This window comes from Cheilinus undulatus, linkage group 17, assembly GCF_018320785.1.
Source record: "Cheilinus undulatus linkage group 17, ASM1832078v1, whole genome shotgun sequence".
NCBI lineage: Eukaryota > Metazoa > Chordata > Actinopteri > Labriformes > Labridae > Cheilinus > Cheilinus undulatus.
In genome coordinates, this window is record NC_054881.1 from 131,073 (window position 1) to 149,223 (window position 18,151).

Consider the following 18,151-nt stretch of genomic DNA (forward strand, 5'->3'; position numbering starts at 1 on the left):
AGCCTGTATCATCTTAAAAGATACTCAGCAAGGTTTGTGTTTGCTTTAAAATTGCCTACACATGATGGCACTTCTGTCAGAACCAGAAATAGAATGACATCTTAACCTTGAAAAGTTGATTTAGGCCACATGTTTTTCCTTGCATGGTTGAAAGTCATCAAAGAAGAGTTGAAATTGTAGTAAAACTTCATAAAACACAAAATGAACTTGTTATAGAGACATTATTCATCATGTTAAAAAGGTTTGGTGATTATATTCAACAATTTACCTGATAAAGAAAGTCCTCACCAGTCTCAGTGCTCCTGTGCAAAATGGCTGTCCTGCTCCTTGGTGAAGTTATCTCTGCAAACAGGAAATGGTTGAGGGGTTAAAAGGTCAATTCCAGAATTCCAAATTGCTATCTCTCAACTCTAGATAGATAGATAGATAGATAGATGGATGGATAGGTGGGTGGATGGATGGATGGATGGATGGGTGGGTGGATGGATGGATAGGTGGGTGGATGGATGGATAGGTGGGTGGATGGATGGATAGGTAGGTGGATGGATGGATAGGTGGGTGGATGGATGGATAGGTGGGTGGATGGATGGATAGGTAGGTGGGTGGATGGATAGGTGGGTGGGTGGATGGATGGATGGATGGGTGGGTGGATGTATGGATAGGTGGGTGGATGGATGGATAGGTGGGTGGATGGATAGATAGGTGGGTGGGTGGATGGATGGATGGATGGGTGGGTGGATGGATGGGTGGATGGATTGGTGGGTGGATGGATGGCTGGGTGGGTGGATAGATAGGTGGATGGTGGGTGGATGGATGGGTGGATGGATGGGTGGTGGATGGATAGGTAGGTGGATGGATGGATAGGTGGGTGGGTGGATGGATGGGTGGATGGATGGATAGGTGGGTGGGTGGATGGATGGGTGGATGGATGGATAGGTGGATAGGTGGGTGGGTGGGTGGATGGATGGATAGGTGGGTGGGTGGATAGATAGATAGATAGATAGATAGATAGATAGATAGATAGATAGATAGATAGATAGATAGATAGATAGATAGATAGATATTAAATTAATTAATAAGTAAATTAATAAGTAAATGAATTGGTTTATAGAATACTGTTGCACTTATAGATTTAAATGTAGAAGAGACCAATCAGGTAATAGCCAGGGGTGGTCACAGAGTTCAGAGGTCAGTGTCTGCCATTTTATTTTGATATACAAGTTTGTTGTGTCAGCAGGGTAATTGGAGCTGTTAAAAAATATTCTGATGCTTTTTCATTTAAGGAAGAATTTAAGCACACAATGGTATGATTTTGAAAATGTTTATCTGAAATTGTGTACTTTAATGTGTGTTTTCCAGCTTTGCTATTGAGCAAGCAAAAGTTTAATGTGATAGATAGAAATTTGGTTCTGATGACATTAGCTTTCATATTTTCATCTAAAATCATTATAAAAATCCACGTTTCAATCCTTGCAATTCTTGATTGGAACATTCTTTTCCTTTTAAAGTGTGAAGATGCCCCTCTCCATGATGTCCTGCATCCACTGCAAGCATCCAGGGTTTCAAAAGGCTCCCATCACTAGGCTTCAGCTATGGCATTTGCTACTGGCTTTGTCATTTCTGCCTTTCATCGCAAACCCATCTCAAGGCCTGCAGATCATCTCACGACCAGTTTCACCAACATATGCAGCGGTGGGAGACAAGGTCACCTTTCACTGTCACTTCACCATTACTCCTGAAGACTTGGGAACAATTGACATTGAATGGAGCATCAAGCCTGCAGACATCAGCGGAGGAGACCGTGTTTATTTGGTATGCCGATCGCATCTATAACCATTTTGAAAGATTTAAAGGAAGAGTTAACTTTGTTTCTCCAGATCCTGCAAGTGGCAATGCATCAATAACCATCTATGACTTGAAGCTTACTGACTCTGACACGTACCAGTGCAAGGTTAGAAAACTTCCCTTATTTGATAGCATCATCACTCGCCTGCATGTATTGGAGAGGCCAAACAAACCTATGTGCTTCCCTGAAGGTGTGGTTGAAGTGGGTCGAACGTGGTGCTTAAATGTCGGTCTACACAAGGTAGTCCTCCAATGTGGTACACATGGGACATAGAAAGCAAAGGGAAGATGATCCCCTACAGTGGCATGGTAGATCCTGAGAGTGGTGACCTGGCTTTGAAACTAATCAGAGAAGAAATATCATCTGTCTTTGTCTGTACCGCTCGTAACTTTGTGGGTTCGGAAACATGCACCTTTACACTGGAAGTCGATACAACAGATGTTACTGTTGCAGTTTCGGCAGCCGTCACAGTCACTGTGAGCAGTATCATCATCATCGCGGCCATTGTTTTCCTCTTTTGCAGGAGAAAGGATGTTCAGTATCCTGGAAATGACATTTTAATGGATACACCGCCTCCTACGAGACAGCAGCCTGAAACCAAATTGACTGTATAGAACATGCCATGCAGTCCAAAGACAAGCAGCCTCATTATTTTGTTTTGATTTCTAAAGACATTTTTTAAGACCATTTCAGGTGACCAGGACATGTTAAATGTGAAGGAACTGTGGAATCTGATTTTTTTGTTCAGCAAATTTAAGTTTTTTCTAAAGATATTTAGATGGATTTCTTTGTCATTGCTTGTTGACAAGACTTTAGTTTGTTTTTCTTTGAATTTATTTTGAGGTTAGGCTGTGTCACAGATACTAAGGTCACACTATTGTTATGGTAAATGGTAAATGGACTTGTTCTTGTATTGCGCTTTTTGACTTAGCCACCAGTTCTAACACGTTCACTCAGATTTACACACCTGTGGAAGTGCCCCAGGATTAGGTGTCTTACCCAAGAACACCATGACATGTGAAATATGTAAAGGTATGAACAAAAGAGTTATTTTTCTGTTAGAGAATAAAGTACCAGCATAAAGCACAAAATGAGTCTTTTCATTGAATATTCAATTATCAGTGGGAACATAAAAGCTTGTTTTCCTTAAAAGCTACAGCACCACTAATGTGAGACAATCAATAACTAGAAAAGCACTCGTAGAGTGCAGATCTCCGCCAAGGTAGCTTAGTCCCCCTGTGGTCTCATTTCAAACAATTAGCCTCATCTCCCAATGGCAGAAAATCTTTCAAAAATTCCCTGGTGGAGAGAGAGGGAGAGGGAGGGAGGGGGAGAGAGAGAGAGAGAGAGAGAGGGAGGGAGGGAGGGAGGGAGAGAGAGAGGGAGGGAGGGAGAGGGAGAGGGGGGAGAGAGAGAGAGAGAGAGGGAGGGGGGGAGGGAGAGAGAGAGAGAGAGAGAGGGGGGGGGAGGGAGGGGGGGAGGGAGGGAGAGAGAGGGAGGGAGGAAGAGAGAGAGAGGGAGGGTTAGGGTCACATGCACATAGATTAAAAGTTGGACTTCCTGTGTCTAAAGGAAGTGGTTAGGTCAACAGCAGCAGAAGCCTCGGCTGCATGATGAGGAAGGGTTAGCTCTGCTGTTAAACGATCTTTCTTTGGTAAAAAGTGAGTAATATTGTTAGTGTCTGCCTTTTTTCTCTTTCTAACATCACAATGTCATGTTGATCAGTGTTTTTATGCGCTTTTAAGCTTTTCAAAATCACTTTTTAGTTCATGTTTTGTGTAAAAGACAAAACAATGTGATGTAGATGTAAATGTGGAATATGTTTGGATTTCATGACACCTTCATTCGTGTGTGTGTACCAGGTAAAGATTACCATAAAATATATATTATTTGGATTCCTCTGCAACCATTCTGACAAAGCTCTGTAGAGAGAAGGTGTATCTTTGTATTTACGTGGAGGAATGAGATATTCACTTAAAAAGAATGAAGAGAGGTGCTGAAGGGTGGCCAATCTTTCTCTTTGCAGCCACCATGGAGGGGCTGAAAATGAATTCTGATGGTGATGTTGTTCTGATTGGGGTGAGACTGGGACTGTTTTGTCTTTCAGGTGTCTTTTCTTCACTCCAAGACCCCCAGCATGCTAAAGCCATGGACCTCAAGAAGCATGAATGCGAGGGAGCTTTGTGACAGTGATGATCTGGCCACAGCTTTGGTGCTGGACCCTCTGCTGGATTTCAGCACCAATAAAATGAACGCCATCGCATCACCAGAAATCCAGGGTTGGGATTCTCTCAAAGAGACTCTCCTGAAGTTTCAGTCTACACACAATCACAATGGCACATTTGATACACTGATGGCAGTTGACAAACCAGCTGGTGACTATTTTAGGTCCTTGGGAAGCCATCAGCAGGAACTGCTGAGGCAACATGTCTGGTACTACCTCAGTGCCATTCTGTTGGACAGCGGTGTAAAGATAGAGCCCTGCAACAGATACTCTTCTGAAACCAACAGTGCAAAGGTAATCTCAACAAGGCACTGGTTTCCAGGACAGTGTGTCGACGTCCTGATAGGCCGTGTAGCAACGTTAAGTCCTGCTGACAGTGGCGTGCTAAAGGTTGGGGTCAACGACTTCAGCGTCATGTACTCCTCACACAAACAGTGCGATCAGCTCATGCTCGGACCTGCACGATTTGTCAACCACGACTGCGATCCAAACGCCAAGTACATCGCTGGCAAATCCTTTGCTCGTGTTGAAGTGATAAGGCCTATCTCACCTGGCGAGGAGATCACATGTTACTATGGTCCCACCTTTTTCGGGGAGGGGAATAAAATGTGTGAATGCTACACCTGTGAGAGGAATGGAGGGGGTCACTTTAAGCACAGAGAAAGGCAGCTTCCCTCTGAAACAACAAAGGAGACTGTGAGCCAAAAGTATCACATGAGAACTCGGCAAAATAGGTCGTCAGTGCAAAAGGATGAAGATCCAGTCAAGGAGGCCAAGAGAGCCAAGAGGACAGCAATAGACAAAGAGCTGCAGGAAATGCCGACGTCCAACCCCGATGCACCCATGTTGTCAGAGCTGAGTATGAGTGATATCGCTGAATATGGTAATACCCTAAAAAAGGGCACTAACGTAAGGCTCACATAATCAGAGGCCTGTACTATGAAGTGGGATTAACATACCCGGGATATCTCTCCATTCTCAAGGTTGATTTACCACGCTCACATAAAAGGGGTGGAGTTTGGATCTTTGATGGGCAGGCCATTATCAGAGAGCTGATTGGAGGTGGTGCTTTTATACTCGCCAATCTCTTATCCAGAAAGTAGCCTGTTTATCTGTTCAGTGTAAGTTGCTATGGTGATTTAAAGCTTAGAGGAAGTGTCGTAGGACGGAAACCCCAGGGTTAAGCCTGAATTTACCTCGATGAGAGAAAATGCAGCTTTGTAGTACAGGCCTCTGATCCACCTGTGTTTGGAAATACTGTGTTTCCTTTTAGTAATGTGGAACTTTGGCATTTCCTTTTTTGAGCAGTATATGTCTCGGAAGATAGGAGAAGAAACAAGGCGGTGAATAGAAGGAGCAAGCCCAGATCTGGACCAGGTCAGACAGCGGAAGGGGGAAGAACAGTAGCCAGAACCCAGGATAGGCGGGGAAGAAGGATAGATATCCTTAAATCTAAAGGTAACAAAAGGGTTAGGGAGAGGATTTTACAAGGAAAAGCAAGTGTTTAATTGATCAACTATTGGAATTACAAATGAAAACAGCAGGAAAGCTTGAGTGAGATTTTGCTTGAAAGCAGGCAAGATGTTGCAGGTCTGGACAGCTGCTCATTCTCATAGAAATAAATCTCTAATTAAAACCTCTTTAAATTCAAATTCAATCAAAAATGTACTCACCTTCCAAAATTTCATCTATAGAATAGAACAGCCATTTTGTCTATTTAAAAAAACTCACAATGGTATGATTTTGAAAATGTTTATCTGAAATTGTGCACTTTAATGTGTGTTTTCCAGCTTTGCTAATGTTTGTTTGTTTGTTCATTTAGATCATATTTGCTTATTTAGAATGAACAAGCAAAAGTTTAATGTAATAAGTAATTAAAACCTCATTTAATTCAAATTCAGTCAAAGATGTACTCACCTTCCAAAATTTCATCTATAGAAAAGAACAGCCATTTTGTCTAGATAACTTCCTTTGTAAACAGGAAGTGTTGGGAAGAAGGTAGTTGAGCAGCACATGGTGAGTACAGTCCAGCTCTCCAAATTTATCATGTTTTCTTGACCAAAACTAGTTGAAACTTGATCGTTTTTGCTGTAAAGTAGCCTGTAACATCCTAAAAGATAATCAGCAAGGTTTGTGTTTGCTTTAAAATCGTCCATAAAACCATTTTGATGGCACTTCCGTCAGAACCGGAAATAGAATGGGATAGATGTAAATGTGGAAGCTAAAAGTTGTCATTCCAATTTTTCACGTATTATTATGTTTTTTTTTTGTCCAAAACGTGTTGAAACTTGATTGTGTTTGCTGTAAAGTAGCCTGTAACATCCTAATGTCATACATAAATCGCCCATGAACTTATTTTGATGGCACTTCCGTCAGAACCGGAAATAGAATGGGATAGATGTAAATGTGGAAGCTAAAAGTTGTCATTCCAATTTTTCACGTATTATTATGTTTTTTTTTTGTCCAAAACGTGTTGAAACTTGATTGTGTTTGCTGTAAAGTAGCCTGTAACATCCTAATGTCATACATAAATCGCCCATGAACTTATTTTGATGGCACTTCCGTCAGAACCGGAAATAGAATGGGATAGATGTAAATGTGGAAGCTAAAAGTTTTCATTCTGATGTCATAAAGCAGTGATGCTGGTCTGTGCTCCTCCTAATGCTCCCAATCAAATCCATAATGTTGACATTTTACCTTTCCTCTCTAAAAAGCAAGTAAAAAACATTCCTAATTAAAGTTTAATCGATGATGCACTTACCTTCTGGAACTCAATTTTCTAAAGTGATGCTGGGTCGCACTCCTAAAATACATAAAAGAATGTCAATTACACTTGCTTTTCTTCAGTTTGCAAGTTGTTAAATCTTGCATTCAGACAATTTTTATTGTTTCATTTTTCCCTCATTTTCCCTCTATTCAAACATTGACAACACTTGTCTCTCTTAAACTTCTATGACAGGTATTATGTTTTCCCAGTCGCCCCAAATGGTAAGTCAATTTTAAAAAAGGCAGTTTGCATTATGTGACATCAATGATGCAGAACCTCAGTTTGATTTGTTACTTTTCAATTGTCCACAGGGGGATAAATTGTGTGGAATTTGCTTTAGGAACTATGTCAACCTAAAGCAACACCTCCTCGTGTCCCACAACATTCCAAACATGACTGAGTTTCACTTCTCTTAAAATATGGAAATGGACGGTGAGACTGAGAATTTTTCTGTCATAGATATGCTGATGTGTTTTTGATTGTTTTTTAAATTTCCTGCAACAGAATCACTTCAAAACTGGATTGTCCTATTTGCGACAAAAGAAGCTTCATCCGCCTGGACAAACACCTTATCACCAATCACTCAGTGTCTTCTTTTGAGGTTAGTTTATTCAGTTGCTTTTAATTTTGCAAGATCTGCTGTAATTTTTTTTACCTGACCATTAATTAAATGGAGTGAAGCCTGCAAGCTAGTTCAGGCAGACGACACAAGCTGCACAGAGACACATAGGCCACATGTCCCACTCTTCATAGCTTCATAACTCTTCATTGATGCATGTTTTTTTGCCCCCACCGCCCCGTAGCATACACCTGCAGGCTCCAGGGATTGGTTCAGTATGTTTAGCTCATCACTCCTCAATGTCTCCATGTAGGGGAGAGTGGGGTGACGTGCCAGTTTTTACTCAAAGTGATTTTAAAGTGAGGCCATGACACTAATGCCTCCAACTTAAGTCTGTACACATATTTCAGGATGTGATGCATCCCTGGGAACAACAACTTTGGATCTGAAATAAACTGTTTAAGAAATATAGCTTTCAGAAAAAAAAGAAAGTTGTCTCATGGCACAACTTGCCCCCGGTGCGGGGTAAAGTGTGCCTTTAGGGAGAATACGCTGGGGTAAATTGTGCCAGTGATTATTGAAGATAATTAAAGTAAAACAGAACATTTTAATCTCATAAACTGTAATGCTATATAAAAGCAAGACAAATTCAATACAAAATTACTCATTTAAGTTTTATTTAGATTTCATCACCCTGTTAAACTGATGGAATAAGTCATATTTTCTAGTTTTTGGGGAAACACAAAAATCTTAAATACACAATATGTTATATTTGTGAATCATTTAATAAAGTGATATTGGCCACTTCTGAACATCTCATTGTGGCTTAGGCCAGTTAAAAACTGAATAAACTGCTCTTTAATAACATAGTGCAAACTCAAAACTGAAATCAGTGTTAGCTAAATTAAACAAACAGCAGGTTAATCAAACACTGATGAGGCCCATCTCCTCACTCCTCCAGCTGGTCTTGGCCTTTCTTTACTGGGTTCTAGGTGTGTAGGTCTCAGTGTGTGGATTTGTTAGGGTGGGTGTGTCAGTGTGTGAGGGTCTGGGTGAGAAGGTGTGTGGGTTAGGGTCTAGGCCTGTTGGTCTGGGATTTGTGTTTCTGGGTGTGTGGGTCTGGAGTTGTGGGTATTTGGGTCTGGTTGTGTGGGTGTCAAAGTTTGGATGTATTTTTGGGTCAGGGTTTATGAGTGTGCCACTGGCACAACTTAACCCAGGCCCTTTGGCACAAATCACCCCAGCCCCATTATTTTTGAAAAACTAGCATGATCCTGCAGTTTAGAGCTAATACCATGCTAACTTTATAGACTCATTGTGTAGCCTAATAAAGCACTAGAACATGTGTGAAATGTTTTCAAACTTATCTTTAATTGTTCAGACACAACAATCAAAAAACCTTAATCATATAAATTTTAGTCTGAAAGGCAAAAATCAGTTTTGAGCTAAAATGTGCTTACCTCTCATGCCATGTGTCTCCCTTTTATACAGGATGAGTAAAATGGATGGCTCTTCAAAAATATGTGGTCACATGACCAAATTCTTCTATGGTTTTCTAGAAACAAGGGGTGGCACTACTTCCCCTTTGGCACAAATCCCCCCACTCTCCCCTAAAGTTATCTGCTGGGAGGGATGAGACTGGAGCCTGGGTGCCAAACAGGAAATATGCATTTGCTGCTACAATAAACATTTCAAACACAGTTGTCTGACAGAACTTCATCTTTTTTTGTTATCAGGAGCGAGAGGAGGTGATGAAACAGGCCAAAAGAGCTGCTGTGGTCAAACAGCTGAGTGAACTGAGGTCCCTAAACCCCCCTGTGCCAATGGCATCAACACTGGACATTGACAATGTATATTCACTTGCTTTTAATTCTACAAGATCTGTTGTAAAAAAAATCCCCTTATAATAATAATATTAATAATAATAATAATATTAATAATAATAATAATAATAATAATAATAATAATATCTTGAATTTATTTAGCACCTTTCAAGAAACCCAAGGACGCTTTACAGGAACTCATAGACATGGACAAACTATGTGAGGGTAGGATGAGTGTAAGGGCTGGTTTAGTGAAGACTGTAGGCTGTGGTGAACAGGTGGTGCTTGAGACGTTTTTTGAAAATGTCCAGAGATGGAGCGCTATGAATGTCTGCAGGAAGAGTGTTCCAGAGGGTGGGGGCTGCAGCACTGAAGGCTCTGTCTCCATAGGTTCGGAGTTTGGTTTTGGGCATGGAAAGTAGGCCGGTGTCTGAAGATGGAAGGTTGCGGGATGGTATGTATGGATGGAGGAGATCAGAAAGGTACTGGGGAGCCAGAGCATGGAGAGATTTGTATGTTAGGAGGAGGACTTTGTAGTTGATATGGGACTTGATAGGGAGCCAGTGGAGGTGGATGAGGGTTGGAGTGATGTGTTGCCAGGGTCTAGTGCGGGTGAGAACTCTAGCTGCAGAGTTTTGGACGTACTGAAGCCTGTCCAGGGTTTTGCTGGGAACTCCAGACAGGACTCCATTACAGTAGTCTAGGTAGGAGGTTATGAAAGCATGAATGAGTGTTTCAGCCACAGAATCAGGGAGTGATGGTCGGAGTCTGGAGATGTTCTTGAGATGATAGAAAGCAGATTTGGTGACAGACTTTATGTGGGACTGGAAGGAGAGGGTGGAGTCCAGGATGACGCCCAGGTTTCAGACCTCGGAGGACGGACAGATGGAGGTCCCGTCCACATCGAGCATGAGATCTCCAACCTTCTGCAGCAGCGCTTTGGGGGCCACCACCATGAGCTCTGTTTTATTGCTGTTGAGTTTGAGTTGGTTAGAGGTCATCCAGGCTTTGATGTCGTGGAGGCAGTTTACCAGGGAGTGGGGAGGGAGCTGAGTGGATGGTTTGGTGCTGAGATAGAGTTGGGTGTCATCTGCATAAGAGTGGAAGCTGAGACCATGTTTGTGAATAATCTGTCCAAGGGGAAGCATGTAGATGGTGAAAAGGAGAGGTCCAAGAACAGAGCCTTGAGGCACGCCCTGGTTAACTGGGGCGGGGGATGAGTGAGAGGTGCAGGGAAGGTTGGAGATCGGTCGATAGTTGGAGAGGTCCTCCGGGTCTGACCCGGGCTTCTTGATGATGGGGGTTACTGAGGCAGTTTTGAAGGATGATGGGACAATTCCAGATGATAATGAGGTATTGATGATGTCTACCATGATGGGACACAGAACAGACAGAGATGCTTTCACCAGTGGTGTGGGCATGGGGTCGAGGGAGCAGGTGGATGCCTTGGCCTTCTTGACCCATTCGGTCACTTGGAGAGTGTCCACGGGTGTGAAGCAGGAAAGACGGCAGTGAGGCGGAGGAGCGGTGTCCTGGTGTTAAGTGAAATCCTGAGGTGGAGGTCCAGATGAAAGTTGCTGCTGGATGGAGGCAAATTTATCCTGGAAAAACTGCAGGTGCCTAGTGCAGCGGTTGAAATCAGCTGGGGGATGAAGGTTGTCAATGGGGCGGAGAAGGCGATTTATTGTGGAGAAGAGCATCCGGGGATGGTTTTGCTGGTCACTGATGAGGATGAGTAGTAGCTGGACTTTGCTCTGGAGAGAGCTTCTTTGTAGGAGCTCACATGCTCTTTATAGGCCTCCAGATGGACGGTGAGGCCAGATTTTTTAGAAAGTCTCTCCAGCTGTTGGCCAGAAGCTTTCATGGAGCGGAGTTCAGCAGTGTACCAGGGGGCTGGGTGGGTAAAGGAGACTGAGTGAGTCTTCAGAGGGGCGAGAGAATCCAGGCTGAGGGATAGTGCTTTATTGTAGTGACTCACCAGGGTATCAACTGTGGTTATAGGGTGTGTAGTGGTCAGGTTGGTAGCTAACATGTTCGTGAGGGCTGGGATGCTTATTGACTTTAGACTTATGAAGTTACCTGACCATTGATTGACTACATTTTTATGTGACCAGGAGAGAGAGAGGGTGAGGAAGGAGGCCAGACCAGCAGCTGCAGTGAAACTGCAGCAGAAAAAGAGGTCCTCAACCCCCCCTGTGCCCATGACAGGTGATGATGACCCTCCTGCTGAGAGAGATGGTACTTTATAGTGATTATAGTGAAAGTTGGAACTTTTTTGTAGCAACATGCCAGAGACTTGGGACCAAAGCCACTTGACTGAGCATGAGTCAAATAGTATACACAGCAAATTTGGGGGTCCAAGACACTTGTGATCATGATCAATTCCATATTCCAATTTCAGTGTCAAAAGTTGGAACTTTTTGTAGCAACATGCTAGACACTTGGGACAAAGCCCATTTGACTCAGAATGACTCAAACAGTATACACAGCAAATTTGGGGGCCCTAGGCACTTGGGGAAATGGTCAGCTCCATATTCCAATCTCAGAGTCAAAAGTTGGAACTTTCTGTAGCAACATGCTAGAGACATAGGACCAAAATCAATGAACTTAGCATGACTCAGATAGAATTCACAGCAAATTTGGGGGCCGTAGGCACATGGAAAGATGGTTAATTCCAACTTTCAAATTGTGAGTCAAAAGGTTTTTTTTGTTTGTTTTTGTTTTTTTGATAAAAACTTGAGTGGTTCTTTGAGCTAGAGATCTCAAATTTTGACATGTGGTACCCACATTTGTCTGTTATAAATGACATGCACTTGGACTTCTACTACACCATCACAGATTATGTAAATCAATGTCAAATACAAGGAGGTATGTTGTTACAGCCCACTCTTGTAGCAGGTTGAGTAATAACACTTTTAGGATGGATGCAACAATTAAATTATTATGGTTAGAGAAGATCCACTCTGATAAATGTATGGAAGCACTTTAATGGATAAGAAAGAAGGAACCATAAGCTTGTAAGTCTACAACAATAATAATAACCGCAGATACACTCAGAGTGGTGTTTCAGCACCATGGGCAGGGACAGCAGCAGATACACTCAGAGTGGTGTTTCAGCACCATGGACAGGGACAGCAGCAGATGCACTCAGAGTGGTGTTTCAGCACCATGGACAGCAGCAGCAGATACACTCAGAGTGGTGTTTCAGCACCATGGACAGCAGCAGCAGATACGCTCAGAGTGGTGTTTCAGCACCATGGACAGGGACAGCAGCAGATACACTCAGAGTGGTGTTTCAGCACCATGGACAGCAGCAGCAGATACGCTCAGAGTGGTGTTTCAGCACCATGGACAGCAGCAGCAGATACACTCAGAGTGGTGTTTCAGCACATAGCAGCTCAGAGTGGTGTTTCAGCACCATGGACAGGGACAGCAGCAGATACACTCAGAGCGGTGTTTCAGCACCATGGACTGCATTGATGACATTACTACAGCTCATTTCTGATTGGTCAAACTGAGAGTGTTACAACTATCCCTTTGTTACAACCATCCCCGGTGTCCCCTATCTGACCCCTAATTTCTCCCTGGGGTGCTGGACAGCCAGCAGCCATCAAGCTGACCTTGTGACTGAGTTTCACAAGGTCAGAGTGAGGGATAAAGTGTGAACTGAATTTTCCCAAAAGAGATCAAAAATAAATAATGATAAAAGATGCAATGATTTAGACTTAAATATGGAAACACTGGGTTTTACGTTGTAATTTCCATCTTTCCTTACAGACAACGGTCCCTCTTTTGAGCACCCTCACCTGGAGCAACAAGGACTAGAGCCCATCTTCACCTCCACCCCCAACTTTTCTGCTGGAACTTACCAGCAGTCTTCCATCTCTGCAACCTCAACAGATCCAGTTCCAGTGTTCCCAGACAGTCCCTCGCCCGTCCTCCCGGGTCACTTGAGTGCCTCTCCTGAGCACAGTCCTTCTCCCCTTCTTCCCGCAGCCAAAGACCTTTCTGCCCATGTGAGTCAGCTCCATTCATACAGCCTTCAAAGCCAAGTGGAGAGCTCTCCCCCTCTCCTTTTCCCCTGCACATCTTATGTAACAACAGCTGCTGAACCTCATCAAGCCAGCCTTCCAGGGTACTCGTGCCCATGCCAATGCAAGCAATTTGAACAGAGATTGAAGTCCCTGGAAGCAAAAATGGACAAGTTTTTGGAACGGCAGACATCGTCATCGAAGAAAATAACACCATCACCACATCTGTCTGCACAAAAGGGGGAATGGGTTCGGAAGACAGGAAAGTCACCCAAGAACAAACCTTTATTTGGTACGTTTTTCTTTCCCTTTTGACTAAAAGTTGGGGAGAGAGAAGAAAGACAGTTAAGCTAGTTCCCCCTATTTGTTCTGGATAGTAGAACTAATGTTTTACCTCTTTTTTTCAGAAAAAGTTCTCCAAGACTTCCACAGCTTTCGCCTGGGTGCAAGAACGGGGCGTAAGGATAGGGAGAATGCAAAGCAGGCCATGAGCCATGGGTTCCGCTTTTGCCTTTACATGGCCTCTGGCCAACCAGCATCCATGACCAGTGACCTCAGGTTCCTTGGGGATGTAAACAGGTTGCGTGTGTAAGTAATCTTTCAGTCATTTTAGAGACTTGACACAGAATAAATATCAGACTTGTCAATAACAAATGACTTCCATATTTTTCTCTATGGCTTTCAATTGTCTGTAAACTGTGATGTTTTGAAATAGATGGAAATTTGGATGTTGCAATATGAAATGTAGTTTATGGTGATGACTAGGAGGTAAGATCAAGTAACGTGTAACTTTCACAGCTGGCCAGCCTACCTGACAAAGAAGGGATATTCCCCCACCACAGTGAAGAACATGCTCCATAATGTAGCGAGCTTTTTCAACCATGTTGAAAATTGCTTCATGTCGCAAAGCCGGCTGAAGCACAAGGACCTGGTGGCTATGAGGTACGAGCTCAAGAGTTTACAGTCTGATGTCCAACGACAGGTTGTCGTCCACCGACAGAAGGTGTTAAAGAAAAAGTCAGGTAGATGTTGTCACTGCCTTTCAGTCTCATATTCTGTTCTCTATTATTTTTACATTTTTGTGAGCTTTATTTATTTTGTGGTTTTTCGAAACTGGGGCTCACAATATTTATCTTGGTGCCTCTCACACTGTTTTAACAGATGATCAGCTCGACGCAGGACAGGCAAAGGAATTTATGAAGGCTGCCAGGAAAAAAATTCCTAAACTGTTAAGTAAGTAGCCTTACTTATTCTGTGTGTGTCAAACACCAAATTTGGGGGTCCTAGACACTTGTGAACATGTTCAATTCCATATTCCAATTTCAGTGTCAAAAGTTGGAACTTTTTGTAGCAACATGCTAGACACTTGGGACCAAGCCCATTTGACTCAGAATGACTCAAACAGTATACACAGCAAATTTGGGGGCCCTAGGCACTTGGGGAAATGGTCAGTTCCAACTTCTAAATTCTCAGTAAAAGTTGGAACTTTTTGTAGCAACATGCCAGACACTTGGGACCAAGCCCATCACATTGTATTCCTCCTTGAGTAGCGTTCATTCTTACGGGTAGGGTTTGCTGTGTTTTCAAAAATATGTCTACTATGTTTTCTAGGATCTTTGTCCCGCAAACCCTCTGCCACTGATCATGCCCTGCTAACTGGCTACATCCTGTGCTACCTGGCGATACTAACAGGGCACAGGTCAGTGGTGTTCATCAACATGACAAAGGAAAACGTCTCCAACTCCGAGAGCTGGGACCATGGAACAAAGTTTCAAGTTCTGGTTAGTATTTTTTTTTTCTTTTTTTTTCATTACATAGCCTTACCCTATGCTCATATTCTGATTTTTTTAAAACCCCAAATATTACCCCCGGGTTACTCCTTTTCTATTCAGAATATTTGATATCAGGATCAGCTTTATTGGCCAGGTATGTTTACACATACAATACAATACAATAAATACAGATAATACAGAATGGTGTTTGGATATCAACAGTAAAACGAGGGGTTAAAATTCATGCACAGTTTGTTGGTGCTTGTGGCCATTAAGAGTTCAGCAGAGTAACATCCCAGGGGAAAAAGCTGGATCTGTGTCTGTTGGTTTTGGCATACAGCGCTCTGTAACGCCGGCCTGAGGGGAGGAGCCTAAACAGTTCATATGCTGGGTGTGAGGGGTCTGCAGAGATGTTTCTTTCCCGTTTCCTGGCCCCAGACCTGAATACATCCTGGATGGAGGGCAGGTCTGCCCTCATGATTTTCTCTGCAGTCCGTTGCAGTCTGTCTCTGTCCAGTTTAGAGGCAGACCCAAACCAGACAGTGATGGAGGTGCAGAGAACAGACTGAATGATGGCAGTGTAGAAGGTCACCAGCAGCTCCTGGGGGAGGTTGAACTTCCTGAGCTGTCGCAGGAAGAACAACTTCTGCTGGGCCTTTCTCTTGATGGAGTCTATGTGAGGGGGTCTTTAGGAAGAACAGCCTTAGCTGGACCTTTCTCCTGATGGAGTCTATGTGAGGGGGTCTTCAGGAAGAACAGCCTCAGTTGGGACTTTCTCCTGATGGAGTCTATGTTGGAGGTCCACTTCAGGTCCTGGGAGATGGTGGTTCCTAGGGACCTGAAGTTGTCCACAGTGGACAGAGTGGTGTCGAGGATGGTGAGGGGGGTTGATGTGGGGGGTGGTCTCCGAAAGTCCACAGTCATCTCCACAGTCTTCAGCAGGTTCAGCTCCAGGTGGTTCTGACTGCACCAGAGAACCAGCTGATCCACCTCCTCTCTGTAAGCTGACTCATCACCGTCTCAGATGAGATGGATGACTGTGGTGTCATCAGCAAAGTTCAAGAGTTTCAGAGACGGGTCCCCTGAGATGCAGTCATTGGTATAGATGGAGAAGAGCAATGGAGAGAGGACACACCCTGGGGGTGCCAGAGCTGGAGGTCCGAGTGCTGGATGTGGCGGCCCAGCTTCTGCCGCCTGTCTGTCAGAAAGCTGGTGATCCACTGACAGGTGGAGGCTGGGACAGCTTGTTGTGGAGTAGTTCTGGAGTGATGGTGTAGAAAGCTGAAAGGTCAAGGACATGCAGTTACAAAACTTGGGTCTATGTCATGTCAACTATTCTTTATTAACCAAATAAGGAAAATGTGTCAGAACCATTTTAAAATATTTCCTACAAAATAAATCATAACAAAAAAATATCATAGAAAGAAATATTACTTTTCTTTAAGTCACAAGGCTTCAAGATATTCTGCACAATTGATACCTGACTTATCTGAGGAAAACTGATTATTTGGGGGTTTTTTTTGTTTGTTTGTTTTGTTTTTTTTTTTTACCAAGGTGGATGAACACAAAACAGTGAAAACTTTTGGCCAAGCGGCACTGAGCCTCGATGAGGAGGAGTTTCAGTGGCTCCAGGACCTGGCTAAAAGGAAATGCTGCGGAGAATATCAGCTCAACCCTCTTGTGTTCCATGGAGAACAGGGGAAACCCCTGAGAAATGCATGTTCATTCCTCCAATCAGCTTGGAGTGATGCTGGCATGGCGGGGAACATCACCTTCACTAAGATCAGGAGCAGCGTATCAACTCAGGTAAGAAACAAAGTTAAGTTGGAATCTGCTTGTAGGACAGGATTTTCAGCTTGTAACCTGCTCATTAATTTGAATTCTTAAAATTAGAATAAATAATGTGGATTCTAACATGTCCAATATCAGGCTATAGACTTGGGACAGAGGACTTTTAAATAAGAATGACTCAAACAGTATACACAGCAAATTTGGGGCCATAGGCACATGGGAACATGCTCAATTCCATATTCCAATTTCAGTGTCAAAAGTTGGAACTTTTGTAGCAACATGCTAGACACTTGGGACCAAGCCCATTTGACTCAGAATGACTCAAACATTATACACAGCAAATTTGGGGGCCCTAGGCACTTGGGGAAATGGTCAGCTCCATATTCCAATTTCAGAGTCCAAATTTGGAACTTTTTGTGGCAACGTGCTAGGGGTTTGGGACCACGAACATTTAACATGACTCTAATTCTATACACACCATGTTCTGGGTTGAGAAAATGGTTAATTTCAACTCCTGTAGAAGAAATTAATTATTTTTTTGTTCGACTTTCAGGCCAACCGATACCTTTCAGAGAAAGAAAGGAGGCAGCTGGCCAAATCTATGTGCCACGATCCGAACACGGCAGATAGGTTTTATGTCGCTCTTCCTGACAAGGAGACAGGTCACCAGACCAGGAAGCTGAGACTTAAGGCCTTGGAGAAGGCTTCTTCACACCCCCCTCAGTATGATACTGAGACACCGTCCACCAGCTCTGATGAAGAGGAACCCCCGTATGATGATGAGGTTTCAAGCCCCTCCTTGGTGTCCTCTTCAGAGGAGTTGGATGACAAAAATTCAGACTGGGTCAGCCACAGAAGGAAACTGTCCTTCTCACCGAAGAAGGAATGTGAACCATGCGTAGTGACGCTTGACAGATTAAGACCCAAAATTGCAGAGTATTATCTGTACAAGCAAAGATCTGGTACAAAGCAAGCTTTATCCGTCCAGCCTGAAGCACCCAGGGCCGAAGAGGGGCAGGAGACCCCTGCAGAGCAGGCTCAAGAAAACATGCCTGAACCCACGCTTGCCACTGTGCTCACACCTGACCTCATTCTCGACACTCCAGACATGAGGCAGGACATAACAGAATTTGTTCCCGACACCCTGCTAGAGGAGATGGCTGACATCCCAGTGGAGGACAAACTGAGCTTAGTCCTGACCCCATAACTGTGTTTGAAGTCAGAATTCTGAGATCAAAGTTTGAATCCTGACTTTTTTCTCAGAATTTTGAAAAATAATTTAAGAAGAGGTTTTTGTTTTTGCTTCCAAGAAAAAAGTCAGAAAATCTGATTTTTTTT

General features: G+C 43.4%; 2 protein-coding genes across 3 annotated transcripts; both read left to right on the forward strand.

Moving 5' to 3' along the window:
- Positions 1-3,446: 3,446 nt before the first annotated feature.
- LOC121525183 (histone-lysine N-methyltransferase KMT5B-like) lies at positions 3,447-7,253 on the forward strand. Its single transcript, XM_041811039.1, has 5 exons — positions 3,447-3,507; positions 3,954-4,953; positions 5,379-5,528; positions 7,030-7,058; positions 7,149-7,253. The coding sequence occupies exons 2-5, from the start codon at positions 3,984-3,986 to the stop codon at positions 7,251-7,253; spliced, it is 1,254 nt and encodes a 417-aa protein (XP_041666973.1). The 5' UTR covers positions 3,447-3,507; positions 3,954-3,983.
- A 55-nt stretch (positions 7,254-7,308) lies between these two features.
- Positions 7,309-18,050, forward strand: LOC121525531. Of its 2 annotated transcripts, none has more exons than XM_041811571.1 (10): positions 7,309-7,438; positions 9,133-9,246; positions 11,334-11,457; positions 12,997-13,542; positions 13,658-13,838; positions 14,049-14,272; positions 14,412-14,483; positions 14,862-15,031; positions 16,577-16,828; positions 17,367-18,050. In XM_041811571.1, the coding sequence occupies exons 2-10, from the start codon at positions 9,148-9,150 to the stop codon at positions 18,018-18,020; spliced, it is 2,322 nt and encodes a 773-aa protein (XP_041667505.1). In that variant the 5' UTR covers positions 7,309-7,438; positions 9,133-9,147; the 3' UTR covers positions 18,021-18,050. The 2 variants fall into 2 exon arrangements, with proteins under 2 accessions (XP_041667505.1, XP_041667506.1); XM_041811572.1 differs by having other exon boundaries at positions 11,334-11,427.
- The last annotated feature ends 101 nt before the right edge of the window (positions 18,051-18,151 follow it).

Excerpts from the sequence above, each read along its gene's own strand:
- LOC121525183 (XM_041811039.1), top strand. The coding sequence starts at position 3,984 with ATGCTAAAGCCATGGACCTCAAGAAGCATGAATGCGAGGGAGCTTTGT. Across the intron at positions 4,954-5,378 it reads GAGTGATATCGCTGAATATG|TATATGTCTCGGAAGATAGG; the intron begins GTAATACCCTAA and ends TTTTTTGAGCAG. Across the intron at positions 5,529-7,029 it reads AGATATCCTTAAATCTAAAG|GTATTATGTTTTCCCAGTCG; the intron begins GTAACAAAAGGG and ends CTTCTATGACAG.
- LOC121525531 (XM_041811571.1), top strand. The coding sequence starts at position 9,148 with ATGAAACAGGCCAAAAGAGCTGCTGTGGTCAAACAGCTGAGTGAACTG. Across the intron at positions 15,032-16,576 it reads GAACAAAGTTTCAAGTTCTG|GTGGATGAACACAAAACAGT; the intron begins GTTAGTATTTTT and ends TTTTTTACCAAG. Across the intron at positions 16,829-17,366 it reads GGAGCAGCGTATCAACTCAG|GCCAACCGATACCTTTCAGA; the intron begins GTAAGAAACAAA and ends TTCGACTTTCAG.